Raw genomic sequence first — 15,308 nt, forward strand, 5'->3', positions numbered from 1 at the left:
ATGCTGAAGTAGAGGTCTGTAGTGTGCCTGTGCCAAGCGGCTACCTTCATGCTGTAAGTGCAGAACATGCGCCGGAGCATCAGTTTGGCACATTTCAACCACCAGTCCCTCATGGATGCGTAAGGATCGGAGACTCCGTCCGCATCATCTCCACGCCTCCGTGATACGTTGGCGACAATCAGGATCCTGCAGTTGTTGACACAAGTTTCCATGGTGCTCGACACCTCCAAACCTCCTGGCGGGAAAGGAGCAATGTACGCATGACGCGCAGTAATAAGAGAACACCAAAGGCCAGCGTTCGATAGTGAGCACAGCATCAAGCAGTCTACGGCAGACATAAATGCGGTCTAACCGACTTGCCGAATGACTTGTAGGAAATGTGAATCCCGGGTCGTCTGCGCGCCGTACCTTCCACGTATCCCTTAGGGCTAGATCATGAACAATAAGGCGCAACTCCCGGCACGGTGTAAAATTCCGGTATTGATCTTCCCGGCCGAGAACCAGCTTTAAGTCCCCTCCAAGGAGGAGATGTTCATGACGGCCTAAGAACAGTGTGGCAATCTCCTCCGCATAAAATGTTGCGACGCCCGGTACCGGAAGATGCATAAACACTGTAAGTGATTCATTAGGGGTTCATTACTATTCGCAAGCGCACTTGAGCAGACGTATTTTCGATGAATTGCTCACGAGCTGCCTGCGATATGGAATATCTATGCTACAATAGAATCGCAGGTCAGAGCAGTGTTGGCAGTAAGTCGAGTTTAGTAGCTCGCAGAGAGCAGTCGCGTTTTGTAGCTCGCACAGAGCACTTGAGTTCTGGAGTTCGGACAAGGCAGTGCAGCGATACGGTGTGCATGGAGATGTGCTCTAACCAGGGTGGGAGGCTGCAGGTCTCTGCCATGAAGATGCGCGGGAACCCGGCGGCAGGTGCTACTGGTGCCCCTCACATGGCAGAAGTCGACATCAGCAAGCCGGGATCTGCTGTTCCTTCAAAATCCAGGCTCCACGTCCGGGTGAATCCGTCACCATGGTATCCATATGTTCAAGGGCTGCCGACACTGCCAGATCGGCTGGTAGCTTTCCTCCTTCGGTGGGTGCTTGAGAGGAAGGAACATCCCGCTCCGTCGATACGAGAGCCACTGAGGGCCGCCGTTTCAAATACGCACTGACGACGCCGTCGTCCACGGTCTCAGACACTGAAACGTTGATTTCCTCAACAGTTAGTGTATCATCTGGACAGGACGAAGAGTCCCGTTCCGACGTCGTACGGCGCCTACTATTGCATCGTTTATGGGAGCGTTGTTTACGCAATCGTCCTCCCGTAACCGAAGGCGGGGGAAGTGGCACCGCTCAGGTGGAAAGGCCGCCGTCGGGACAATCAGAGTCGACAGTGGAGTCACCTTCTACATCAGCGTCGGCCACGGGCGCAGCCGGAGGAACCACCTGAACTGAGGACTTGGCTAAAGTCACATTCTCAGTCACTTTGTCCGCAATCGGTTCTGGAGGGATCGGAACAGTATCCATGAGCTGTTCATGTGACTGCGGGAGCCGCCATCGCATGTGTGATCGGAAGTACCGTAACGACGGAGGAAGTACCAGTCCTGCAGTTGGTAGCTTTATCCTTCCCTGCAGACATTGAGATCTGATGTGTCCCTCTTTTTCATACCCAGAACAAATAAGCGGCTGTCCGTCGTACATCATTATACAGCATTACGGCCCGACATCCGCTAATGGTCAGAATGGCTGCGTAGATCAATTGTGGTCTGACGCCCCCCGTTAAGAACAGTTTATGTGCGTAAATGGGCCCAGTGTTCTGCCTTACGATCGCGAACAGCGCCATATGGCCGGAAAGCCGCTATGACGTCCTCTGCAGATACCTCGAATAGCGGTTCGAATATGCGAATAGTTCTAACAACGAGTCCCGGATGTTCGACGTCGACCATGCCGACGTTACCGTCAGCGTGACGGTAACGGAGTCCCTGTTTGGTCGCTTTCAAAACGCGCTCGCACGCAGCGCCATTGATTATTTTAACTTAAACGGTGTTGCTAAGAATCGAGAGGTGGATACCCAGAAGTTGTGATGGCGGGATCTTCGCCTCCTCACGGAGGAAACGTTCCACATCTAAGGCTTTCCGTCTTTCATATTCTGGGAAAAAGTTGAAACGGTATGTTGATTTCCTGAACTTATTTACCATGCTCTCAATGCGCGCAGGCTGAGTCACGACGTAAACAAACACGAGCTCACACACTTCGCAGGCGGAAGTACGGCACGCCCACACTGGGCGGCCGCTAAAGCCAGACTGACCTTACACCACGGGTTCTACTCCTAGATCCCCATCGACCTTTTTCATTACATTTTGCACGTCGGCCATCCCTCCTTGAGGTCACTCATCTTTCAATTCCTCCTTAGGAGTGTCGACCAGATCTCTACATGACAGTACTCCTCTGCAACAACTCATGAAGTTGTTTAGTTTCGTTTGTATTGCACGTTCTTCAAGGCATTTATTCTTCCGGAGGTTTGTCATTTGTTGGGAACTAGCAGTTTTAACCAAGAGTGTTCCATTACTCAGTAGCATTAATGGTTTTAGTCTACCTGCGATGCCCTCTAAATTTTTTAATGTAAAAAGACGAAAACTTCTCACTGTTTCTCTCTTTCCGTTTCACAATCGAAAACAGATTTTGACCGCAACTTTCGCTCTGTTAGGTGTTATTCCATCGAGAGCCCAGTGTAATCCCCGAGGCCGAAAAACTGGCTATATGAGCCCTCTTGTCTGACTGAGCGCTAGTACTTACCAGCTGCCCATTCATACTGCTCACAGGAGAAGAATTTCGACGTTTCTATCTCGGTTCCACGAGCAACTGGCGAAATATAGGTCCACCTAGACAGAGCCCCGCGTGCCTAGGTAAGCCTCATTCGACTGAGCTTCTGCAGTTTCCCAGAGTTTGCCTGTTAATGACTGTTCCAAGTCAACAGCCATGCATGTCATCGGAGCGCAGGTCATCTTCAGACAAGGGTTTCTTTTATAGAGAGTTTTAGCGGTCTCACGATCTAGATGGTCTAGCGAAGATCTCCGTTCATTGTGACACCCAACATTTCACCGCAGCGCGATACAGTACTCGCTGAAGAATGCCCAGAGCTTACGATGACAGAAAAGTGCCAGGACCTCCCAGTTTTCAACTCATGAACCCTGGGCTCACCAAGCTCATATCCTGCAAACGAATACTGAGCTCCTGAGGCCAACGCTGCATCACTGACCTTCGTAGTTCTGTGACATTTCCTCACTTCAAATATAACAAATTTGGAACCAAATTAAGTTTTTAGTGCCTATCAACATGAATTCTGACAAAAACAAAACACGTGTAAAGTATTTGTCATATGTGATCTAATAGTCATATCCACAGATGACCAGATGGATTAGGTATTTCTAGATTTTCGAAAAGTAACTGGTTGTATGCCACATAGACGTCTAGCAAAGGAACCCGTTCGTGTGAGATTTTGTGACAGTTTTTTCCACCCAATTGAGTACCTTGACCAATATGACTCTGCACATAATACTGGATGCAGAATCTTTCATAGAAGTAGTTTTTGGGATACAAGAGGTAATCGCTTATGTGCATGTCTCTTATTAATGACCTCGCTAGTGTTCTTACTTGTGAGCTGTCGATTTTCGCAGATGTTGTTGTTGCAAGAAAGATTTCATTAATGCAGGATTATCGGCCCATAGCTAGTCCAAATATTAGCAATCCCTTTTTAATAAGCTGTAAAAACAGGCTTTTTCCCCTTAAATACTGTAACTCGGGTAAGCTTTCAGCACACACCTCTGATGGAGTGCATTCTTGCATAGTGCTGCCGCTAGTGATGGTAGCCAGAAGTACACATGATACCAAGCCATTTTCTTTTCAGATGAAAAAACTTTATTTGTAATTTTTTTGGAAAATATTTTTTTAATACACGGACGGAAAAAAATCACAAGACCAAAAAGTTGTGCGACGTAAAAAAAAAAAATGTTGGTAGACGTGTTTCTACATATGAAACGTGATGTCCATTGAGCTTTATCGCCAGTCGCATAAGAGTGGAGCTAGTAGCGCCAATATGAGGTTGAAAATCTGGTTTGCAGTAAATACGTGCTGTAACGGACGTGTTTGTTACTGTTGAGACTAGACATGGTGAGTTGATGCTAGTCAAGAATACCTTTAAGGCCACAAAGACGCCTTTACCAACATCTCATTGAGTTTGAGCGACGTCATGTAATAGTTCTACAGGAAGCTGGATGTTCCTTTCGCAACATTACAGAAAGACTTAGCAGGAATATAGCCATTGTACATGATTGTTGGCAACGATGGTCACGAGAAAGGGAAGTCCATAGTGTCCGGAGTATCGCTCTGGAGCATCGTACTACATGTGCAGCAGGAAGCTGAGCACCAAATGAGACTACAGTGACACAATGATCTATTACAAATCCGTTATTTCAAGGACAGCTCCGAGACAGACCCCCCTGTATTGTGCATTCCACTAATCCCAAATCCTCGCCATTTTCGACTTCAGTAGTGTCAAGCGAGAGCTCGTTGGGTTCGGGGTGGATGTCTATTATGTTATCTGACGAAAGCTGCTTCTGTCTCGGTGCCAGTGATGGTCGTGTATTGGTTAGAAGGAGGTGAGGCGAGGGTATGTAACCAACTTGTCTGTGGCCTAGACACACTATACCTATACCTTGAGCTATGATCTGGAATGCGAATTCGTATAACAACAGGAGCGCTCTTGTGGTTACCCAAGGCACCCTGACTGACTGTTGTGCTGCCATTCATGAACAGCATTCCAGGGGCTGTTCTCCAACAGGATAACGTTCGCCCACGTACCTCTGTTGTAACGCAACATGCTCTAAAATGTGTCAACGTGTTGCCTTGGCCTGGTCGATCACCAGACCTGTCTTCAATCTAGCACATACGGGACATCATGAGACGACAACTCCAGCGTCATCCACGAACACCATTAAACGTCCCAGTATAGACCGACCAAACGCAACAAGGTTACAACTCCAGTCGACAAGCTGACTTCCGGCACCTGTGCAACACAAATCAAATGGTTCAAATGGCTCTGAGCACTATGGGACTTAACATCTGTGGTCATCAGTCCCCGAGAACTTAGAACTACTTAAACCTAACTAACCTAAGGACATCACACACATCCATGCCCGAGGCAGGATTCGAACCTGCGATCGTCGCGGTCATGCGGTTCCAGACTGAAGCGCCTAGAACCGCATGGCCACACCGGCCGGCTTGTGCAACACAGCGCATGGATGTTTTCATGGTTGCATTCAACATTCTGAAGGTTATATCGGTTATTAAAGTAACAGCATTTCATATTTGCAATGGCTTATCTGTCTCTTATTTTAACCTGTGATCTTGCGAATTAATCATTTACATATGTAAATTAATTACTCTCCATTAATTACTTTTTGTTGTTGCGATCTTTTTCCGTCACTGTATAACACACAGTTACTCAGAGTATTGTATCAAATAGGCCATGACTTGTTTACTCTATTACCACTTAACTTGCAAGTAAATGTCTAAATGCTTCAACTAATTACTGTTATTAAAGGACATTGTGTTAAATTTAATTTTTGTTTCCTGTTTTTTTTTCCTCATTTAGTTCTGTTGAATCTTTTGTGTAAACAAATTGGTAAAAGCTTTGGTTGGTTACCTTGTTTAATGCCGTTTAATTTGTTATTCATTCTTGTTTGTAGCAGTGATGTTGAGGATGGATCTATAATTATTTGACTTTTGAGAATATTAGAAAAATAAATCTTACCAGATTTTTGCAAAATCTGTGACAAATATTTTTCTGTGTATGTAAAGAACTCATAAAACTTGCCAAATTTGCAACAAATTTGTACCTGTGTGTCAAAGAAACACTAAGTCATCCCATTTTTCTTAACAGAGGAGTTTATCTTCACGTTCCTGGTCTTAGAATTTATGCCACAATGCTGTCCTGAGCTTGTAGTAACGGTTGGCAATTAATATTCCATAAACTGAACATCTCATTGGACAAAATTAATTCATTACTGACAAAATTAAAGGATAAATATTATAAAATACTGTTTATTTTTAAATTAAATGCTGTAGTACATATTTGTATGAGGTCATATTACGAAGAGTACTAAAAGTGGCAAAAAGTAACTCAGTTTTGCTCCAGTGAAATAAAATCTGTCCACTTAAAGAAATGTAAAATTTTGTAGCCAATGACTACGAGTCTTATGAAGCATAATCATAATCAGCCGGTTACATAAATAACTGGCAGTAACTATGCTCGGGAAAATGAAGTTGACAATAAAATCGGCTCCATTTTAAAGGACGTCCAACGTATTACATCAAACCTATTGGCAGTAGCGAATATGGCAACCATCAGCTGTTGAATGGAATGACCACGAGGGAAATTTTTGCCGTATTTCCCGTTTATCACGAGCGGTCGCTTTACCATTTGGCTATCCGTGCACGACTCATGGCCACATCCAAACTTCCATATGTCGTGAACCATGTGTCTGCAACCTGTATTCGTACAACCATTATGTATATTCCCCTATGTGAGTCGTGCGGGATTTGGAACCTTATAAAAAGTGACCAACACTTTCGAGTACAAAGTTGCTATGAGATTTCAGGTTGTGGAACATAATACGCAGTTTCAGATTGGTCGAAATGGCAGTTTTAGCGGGTCCACAGCACGGAGGAGCGAAGAGCAAAGTATCAGCCACACTTCTTTGCCAGGAGCCATAGTACACAGACATTGTCGTCGAGAAGAGCAGATGACACTTGGTCACTGAGAGGAGTAGAGAACAGACTTCGTCACTGCGAGTGGAACAGGATTCACGAGCAGACCGGCCGCGCCGTGCCAGCGTCTGTCCCCGCCTGCGACCTCACAACGCCTCGTCTCCCACAAATGATGTAAGTGTCGCAGAAATGGCGTACGAAGTTCGTGCGAGATGATAGGTGCGATGGTGCCGATTAATAGATCAGTCACTGTTTGGTGACTTTTCGGCCATGATTTTACTCTCAGAGGTTCTATCTCTATCAACACTTCAATTTCGTGATTAGCAGGCAGTTAACACAATTTCTTGTTTGTTCACTCTGCTTTATCAGAGCTTTCCCGGTCCTTACCCTCTGAAAATCCAAAATTATCATATGTTCATGTTTGTATAAGCTCGATGAGTATTTGATTCTTGGTTACTATCAGCAATCATTGAATTTACAACCAACAAATGTACGTAACATGCAACGTTTGTTTCATCAAAGTAGCTGATAGTCCCCATCACTACCTAGGAATTATTAAAGTTTAATCAGGGCACAAAACTACAGTCCACGTGTAAGGTCCAACAATTTCCTTCCGTTTCCGTGCGCACTGTTTCTTTACGTACTACAAGTGGACCTTGGTAGAGGACTTGCACCTTGGGAGGGAATACTCATTGCGTATCAGTAGCAAAACAGATCGACTAGGACCTCACCCCAGTGGCGCCTTGCACCATCTACTGAACTCCTATAATCTCACAATTGTTCGTTTTATTACATGGCATCAACGAAAACCTGAATGGAGCGATTTTGTGGACATATAGATGTGGTAACATAAATTACATAAATGCCTCTGTCGGTATCAAGTGAGGCCTTCACTGAGAGTCTATAAGCGTTGTCTAAAAGTACTGTGACCTATGTTTTGTTTTGTTTCGTTTTGTAGTTTCTCAACGATTATCAGACACGCAATGATGTATGACCGGAAACGTCGTCATTGGGAAGAGTTAAATCTTTAACAGTCACAGTGCCACGGTTTGAGTGGTTACTGTCTCACGCTACGAGGAAACGAACTGCATGCAAGGAAGCGGAAAGTCCTCTATCCACGAGTGCGTGTTCGGTAGAAGATGTATAAGCGTATTCTACTCCAGCTGAGTTTGGCGAACATCTCCACAAGCATTGGTCTTAGTACCTGAGACCGCATCAGTCTTCCAAACTATGTACAAGAAAATAATATCGTTAACATGGTGGGATATCCGTAAATAGGTGTTCTACACTTCTTGCTTACGTCATGTGGTGTTAGTGATTCGAGGCTCTAACAAAGATATAACGTTTAGATAATAACGTAGACTTAACGCTTTAACGCTTTACAGTGTAACAATGAAATACATCTCAGTGTGCATGCTATGGGAACCACAGTGAATACACCTAATCAGTTTATAATGTTTACAGTTGGGTATGAGATGGTGAATGTTTAACCAATGAATCATGAGGAAAACAGTTATACATGGTAATTCCAATTGTTTATCAGTGGTATGTAAAGTACACTACCAGTGTCACTTACAGAGGAGGAACCAACACGCACGTATGCTTATCGGAAAAAAAAACGACGCTACGATTCAGTAGAATAAAACAGAATTGAAACTCATGCAAGAAGAATTATGCTAACAAAACTCTCGTCATCATTTTCTCATACTGTGGTCCGTATCAGACTGCATGAGTTATAGTGCAAAGTACCCCACGATTCGTTACAACTTTATTTAGTTAGAACGAGTTAGAGTGAAACATACTATTAGACTTTGCATGACGAAAAATTTTCCTTCCAAACGTGCGATATCCCTCCATCCCTGAGGAGGAGAAGTATATATGACTCTCTCCTAGTACCTACCGCGTAATTACCATGACAGTATAATTAGAGGCCGGCCGCTGTGGACAAGCGTTTCTAGGCGCTTCAGTCCGGAACCGCGCTGCTGCTACGGTCGCAGGTTCGAATCCTGTCTCGGGCATGAATGTGTGTGATGTCCTTAGGATAGTTAGGTTAAGACTGATGACCTCAGATGTTAAGTCCCATAGTGCTTAGAGCCATTTGAACCATTTTATAATTAGAGGTTAAGTTTAAGCAGACAGCCATCATTTCATGTTACCATAGCGAGTGGAATAAGATGGTGCACTTATCATAATGCTATTCTAAACACCCTTCGGCATAGACCGTATGGAGGCATTGGGAGTACGAGTGTGAATGTACCAGAATCTTAATATTTTATAATCATGCCTATAGTACTAATTTTCGCATATGAGCTGCGTCAACAACATACTTCGTTACACATTCTTACTCTCTTAAGTTGGTTATATGTACCACAGGAAATAGGTACGACTTGACTGACCGAACACCACTTGTAGACTTCTGTAATTTCTTAACGTAAGAAGCAAGATTCCACGAACGTGTTCCGCTTATAATATACGAAAACTGCAACTACATTATATCCATTCCAAAACACCATTTCTTGTGTAAACTTTGGATCAAAGTACTCTCATAACACATAATTATCGACATAATTATTGACGGAGAGTTCGAGAGTAACAAGTGGTCAAGTGACAGCCTCAAAACACAAACCGTACGACTTGGGAAAAATACCTGACGGAATGACGACGAGGTAGAGAAGTATCTGGAACGAGTGTTGGTAATAAAATATTTTTGATTTTCACTGTTGTTTCCGTTTCGCGACCGATCGGGGGTAGGAAAAAATGGTGCTCGTACATGACCCACATAGGATATTCGTGCCTTTCTTAATGATTATCTATAATCCAATAAAGAATACTCGGTTCATTGAAATAATTCTTCAAGAGAAAGTTGAATTCATCAGTCATCAGAATAGAGATAATAAGTTATGGATTATTAGGAATCCTTTGAAGTAATGCCTCATTATTTCGTAAATGGGATTCTTTGTTCCGTTCGCTTAATATTTGAAAGATTTTATTTTTTTGCGGGTGGAACTTCAAATCGTTTTGTTATATTCGTAAGAGAGTTGCGTCGTGCAACGTGTCAGAGACACAAGTGGCCAAGTGATAGTCACAAAAACAGAAACCATGTGACTTACTAGATTTCAGACTCTACTGTGTGCTCAGTATTCACACGTGTTCTCACAGTTTCACATTTCCACATTGTTTCTTTATTAGTCGTCTGTCAATTACCTACTACATTTCCCACTGAGTTACAAGCTTTGAGAGAACCAGTCAGACCTCATAATTGTTTTCAGCCTAGTTTATTTTGATCCTGGACGCTGGACAACAGTTATAGAGAACATTCTGCAAATTTTATCCATGCTATATATTCGCTGTTCCACAGCGACTCATCAAAATGTAGTATCTCCTGATAGGTACTGCCATACTTGCAACCTCTAAAAGTTGATCGTACCAACATAGAAATGAAACATTCACAATGCTCCAACATTAGCGTCAATGAGTAGCGTTATCTTTGGTTGAAATGAGTATAATGCTTTAACCTATCCTCTTTATATATGGCCTTACTTGACGGAAGCCGGCCGCGGTGGTCTCGCGGTTCTAGGCGCGCAGTCCGGAACCGTGCGACTGCTACGGTCGCAGGTTCGAATCCTACCTCGGGCATGGATGTGTGTGATGTCCTTAGGTTAGTTAGGTTTAAGTAGTTCTAAGTTCTAGGGGACTGATGACCACAGCTGTTAAGTCCCATAGTGCTCAGAGCCATTTCAACCATTTTTTTTTTAACTTGACGGAAAAAAATACCCTTCCATACATACACACACACACACATCCACACACACACACACACACACACACACAGAGAGAGAGAGAGAGAGAGGGAGAGAGAGAGAGAGAGCGTGATGGGATGGATACAGTCGTGGATATTTACATTCTGTTTTATCTGCTCACGATCTGAGTATTGACTACGTAAAAAACCATCAGAGTATAAAAGTACAGGGTGAGCATTAAGTTTTCTCTAACTACAAAAATTTATTTCTAAAGAACTATATATAGCTATGCGATTTGTTGCAAATGGTGGCTTAATTCGTCAAGTATTTTATGGGTACATTTCTGCATGTGCTTTGACAACATCCGATTTCTTTCCTCTCTATATTGTTACGGTAGCGTAATTTTGGCATGGTGCAGTTAAAATGGCGTCTGCACGGGAGAAAGCGCAATGTGTTCTGTGGTTTGTGGATACACGGTTCCCCATACGTTCAACGACAGTTCCGAAGTGCCTACGGTCGGGATCCATGAGAAGTGAACAGCATGGGGGAAGTTTAAAAAGACTGGCAGTGTTGGCGATAAGCAGAAAACAATAGACCAGAATTGAGCGACGACACTCTTGGTTACGTGCGTGCAGCATTTCAACGCAGTCCGTGGAAATCGACGGGGCGAGTTTCCACAGAAACGACGAAATGCTGCTTTACTATGCATACAAAGAGGAACTTATACGAACTTCGCAGCGAATTGTTGTGCTGGAACGAATCGAGCATTCGATGAAGCAACTTTTCCCCTCTCCGGGAGAGTAAACACGAATAATGACCAAATTTTTGGGGTACTCTAAAGGAATTTAGAAGTGTTTCCTGTTATTAATAGAAATCGACGAACGGCTAAGGCATGATGTAACCAAATGTGGACTCAGTCGTACAGAATCAGTATCCGAGGATCCCATCTAAGTGCCTATTCACAAACAGTAGAAGTTTTACAGGCGACCCGAGGATAACGACAGTTGCTTCTGCTCTACGAGATCAACGAGATTTCACCACTACAAATTCAATATTCTTTTTAGGTTAAAATCTTATCGCCGGACGTTGTTTGGTGAAGACTGAATGGCATATGCCGTGTTTGTAAGACTGTGGAGGTACAGTAAGAACAGTAATTCGTGCTCTAGTAAATGAGACTTTCAAACATTAGCAAGAGAGTTTTTGCTTATTCACGACACAAGCGTAGAGCAGTAGACACAGACGCTGGTGGATTTCTATTATCTTCAAGTTATAATATATAAAGATGTATAATATACAAACAATAGTTGTTTTCTTTTCACCATTAATTGCATCTTCAGTACAGTATATCCGTACACACAACAGCAATATAGAAAAACACAATAAGGGATATACTGTAACGTTCTATGGGCAAAAAAATGGAGCACATGTGGAAGTGTATCCATGAAACAATTTATGAGTTAAGCTATCATTTGCAACAAACCGCTTACCACTATCTAGAATAGTTTCTAAAAATAATTTTGTGGCCAGAGAAATAATTTATGCTCATTCTTTACTGTCTCAATTCTCCTTCGTATCTTAATGGACAGCGTGTCTGGCTATTATACGGAAGATACGTGTTCGATTCCCGGTACAGCCAGAGGTTTTTCCTTGGTAGGAAGACTGGAACGGGGTGAATTCAGCCTCGTGGGACCATAGAGGAGTGAGAAATAGCGCCTGCGAGGTCAAGAAACCCAACAATAGCAGGGAGATCTCTGTGCTGAGCACACGCCCCCACATACCGCATCCAGTGACGCCACTGGAAGAGAATGACACGGGGGTTGGTCGATTCCGATTGGCTAGCCGGTTCAGAACGCACAATTGTATTGTCTCGCTGCTTACTACTCAATGATCATGTGGGTCTATGGACTACACTAGGGGCGGCCAAAAATTTGGCTAGCTGGCTGTGCCTCGGCACGAGTGCCATAGCGATCTGCCTGTCGGGCCCGTTTCCCCCACGGCCACGCTTCGCTGTCTCAATGTGAGGAGAGGGAAACTGGGTACGTGCTGCATTTGAATAGCAATGAAATCACACTGCCTACGACTTGGTTTTAAATTTCACATTTCTCAACAACAAAGATTAAAAACGAAACAAATTTCCAGTATTATTTAATTATTTTTCGCGTGCTGAAGTCATATAATTTTCATCTGGTACAAACTGTCGCCATATGGACAGACGCAGAGAATTTCACAAATTGTCTCACACGGGTCGCCACGTGTTCGTGACATTTTTAGTTTCATAACCTATAAAAACGTCTTTCACACACATATGTTGGTCTAAATATTGTAGCACTACTACAACCTCGTTATGAAGACGTGGAAACTCTACCTGTCAAAAGCAGAGCAGACGTCCAGGACAGTTTTAGCATTATAGGGATTTGTCTCCAAGAAACCAATTGCCTTGCCCATCAATCAGTTACATATGTACATGCACAGGGGTTCTTTCAACTGAAACAGCAAGCGGTCTCGAAAACAACTGAAGAAGTGGGAGGGTCCTCAAAACGTTTCGGCAACTATCCTTGCAGTACTTTGAAGGTCACAATGAATTGTTCAAAGCTCCGGCTTTTCTTAAGGCCAGTTACCTTAGGTAACTGGACTGTACGTCAGATTGCGTTCCTTCTACAAACCCATTTTCTTTTTAAATGCATCCCCATCAAATCAGAAAGTTGTTTATATGCTTGCGATGTGTTACTGTGGGCAGTGTACAGTCAAGCCCACTTAAAACGAGACGTCTTCAAAGTGCTAATGTTCATTCCCGCACTCCTGTTTCCTTGATAAATTCAACAGTATCGTCCTTGAAATCGAAAAATCGTTTCAGGCATGCCCTTTGACTTAACCAACGTGCTTTGCTGTAATGTATGAAATCTCCATACTCATCGTTTAGTTCCATCGAAATCTGTTGTATCTGACAGCAGAATAATCCGTGCGGTGTCAGGAATTTTACTATTCGTACCACCAGTTCCTACACGTTATCCATGCCTGCAAATTTAGCACAGAGTGCTTCTTGAGGGGTAGAACAATGAATGTCGACTGTTCAATAATTCTAATTTTTTGCTCTTTCGTTGGCAGCTATATCGTTAAATTTTTCTCCGTGCTATCGTAATGTATAGTGAATGAAGGCTTTCATGACCGGATGACATAGCTGCTGGTAAACCTTTCGGGATGTGAGGTCGTGGTCCAAGATACTCTTCTATTCCTAATGTTTCGTCCAGGACTGCGCTGGACATCCTCAAAGGCGCTCCTGCTCTGAGTTTTGCAGACTGACCGGTCGATCGTCCGTGAGTGACATAAATACTGCTGAAAAGGGGGCGTGGTCAAAGTAACACGTGATGAGCAGAGATAATCTTTGTCAGAGATAAAACTTAACTATCGATTGTCATCTTGTTAAAGATAAAACTGTCTACCCCTTTCTGTAGAGCTACGGTCCATATGTCGCTAAATTTCATTGCCTCCTCTTTCCCGTTAAAATTATCCTGATGCTTATAAAGTTCAATGGCTTCTCTAGATAGTGGTGGATAATAATTTGACGTTGTAGATAAAATTTCTGTTTCAGAAAACTTCACTTCGTTGTTTCATGACCGATGAGCGTGCTATGCTACAGCTGATTTCTCTATTTTTTCTAGTGTTTATGTCGCTCTCGGACGTCCGACCGGTCAGTCGGAAAGACTCAGCGTATTAGCGCCTCTGAGGATGTCCAACACAGTCCTGGACGAAACGTCAGGAACAGAAGAGTTTCTTGGACCACAACCTCACATCCAGAAATCTTTAACAACAGCTACGTCGTGATGTTCTTTCATAGCAAATTCGCAGTACCCTTAGCTTAAATTGAGAGTTATCACCCCTCTCTTCTGTCAGTCCTACTCAATTTTAAAGGCTTGTGACGACGGATCGCTAGCCTGCCTCTTTTTGTGCAAACAGCCCTTGGATCCGTGAACGTTCTCTGTAACACGAATAGCCAAGGGTGAGCAACGCAGGCACCATGATTCTGCCGAACTGAAGAGCACAATATTCAGTGAAATGTCGCGCCATTCCGGGTTCTTCCGAGGAGGACCGAGCAAATCCGAGACAGGCCGGACCTCGGTGCGCCCGCGGCCCGCACACCGTGCACGCATGAATTTTGTTACGCCGTGGCCGGCCCTGGACTGTACATACGAAGTTAACTAATCATCTCTGCAAGGCATCTGACCACGTTAGCCACGTGATCGATTCCTTAACGTATCATTCTTACATCCTACACCATTTTCGAGCATAAAAGCAGCGGAAAGAAACAGCTCAAAAACGTCAATTCTACCGACGTCACGTTCTTAGAGTCAGAACTCGTGAGACCTGACACACCTGAATACGTCTCCATAGCGGCGGTGCAGTTCTCGGAAGTGCTCCAGCAGCACAGGCAACTTGCGGAAGTGCAGGACGTTGCCGAGCAGCGGCAGCGGATGCGGACCCGGGATGTCGGTGCGCGGGCGGTTCATCCAGAGCCAGGCGCAGAAGGCCAGCAGGCCGGCCAGCGCGTAGCCCACCACGGCACAGCAGGCGACCAACACGTCCATCTCTGTCCAGGGAGACTGGAGGGCGGCAGGGAGTCCGAGCGCCTATAACAGTGCGTACTCTGGAGTTGCGCAACGGCGGGCACACGCTCTGGAGTCGGGACAGGAGGGCACGAGAGAAGGACATCCAGCGACTGGCTCCAGCCGCGAGCTCACAGTGGAGAGGTTCCCTTTCGACTCAATACGGCCCTCCGACTGACGTACCTTTGAGGGATCGCAATGC

At 44.2% G+C, this 15,308-nt stretch overlaps 1 protein-coding gene across 1 annotated transcript in view; it reads right to left on the minus strand.

Moving 5' to 3' along the window:
• The window catches only part of LOC126474604 (cytochrome P450 4C1-like), a 179,295-nt gene extending 164,207 nt beyond the window's left edge, over nt 1-15,088 (minus strand). The window contains exon 1 of the mRNA XM_050102080.1: nt 14,877-15,088. Within this exon, the coding sequence (XP_049958037.1) occupies nt 14,877-15,088 (212 nt within the window). The remainder of the gene's footprint in view (nt 1-14,876) is intronic.
• Between the last annotated feature and the right edge of the window lie 220 nt (nt 15,089-15,308).

This window comes from Schistocerca serialis, chromosome 4 (genome assembly GCF_023864345.2).
Source record: "Schistocerca serialis cubense isolate TAMUIC-IGC-003099 chromosome 4, iqSchSeri2.2, whole genome shotgun sequence".
NCBI lineage: Eukaryota > Metazoa > Arthropoda > Insecta > Orthoptera > Acrididae > Schistocerca > Schistocerca serialis.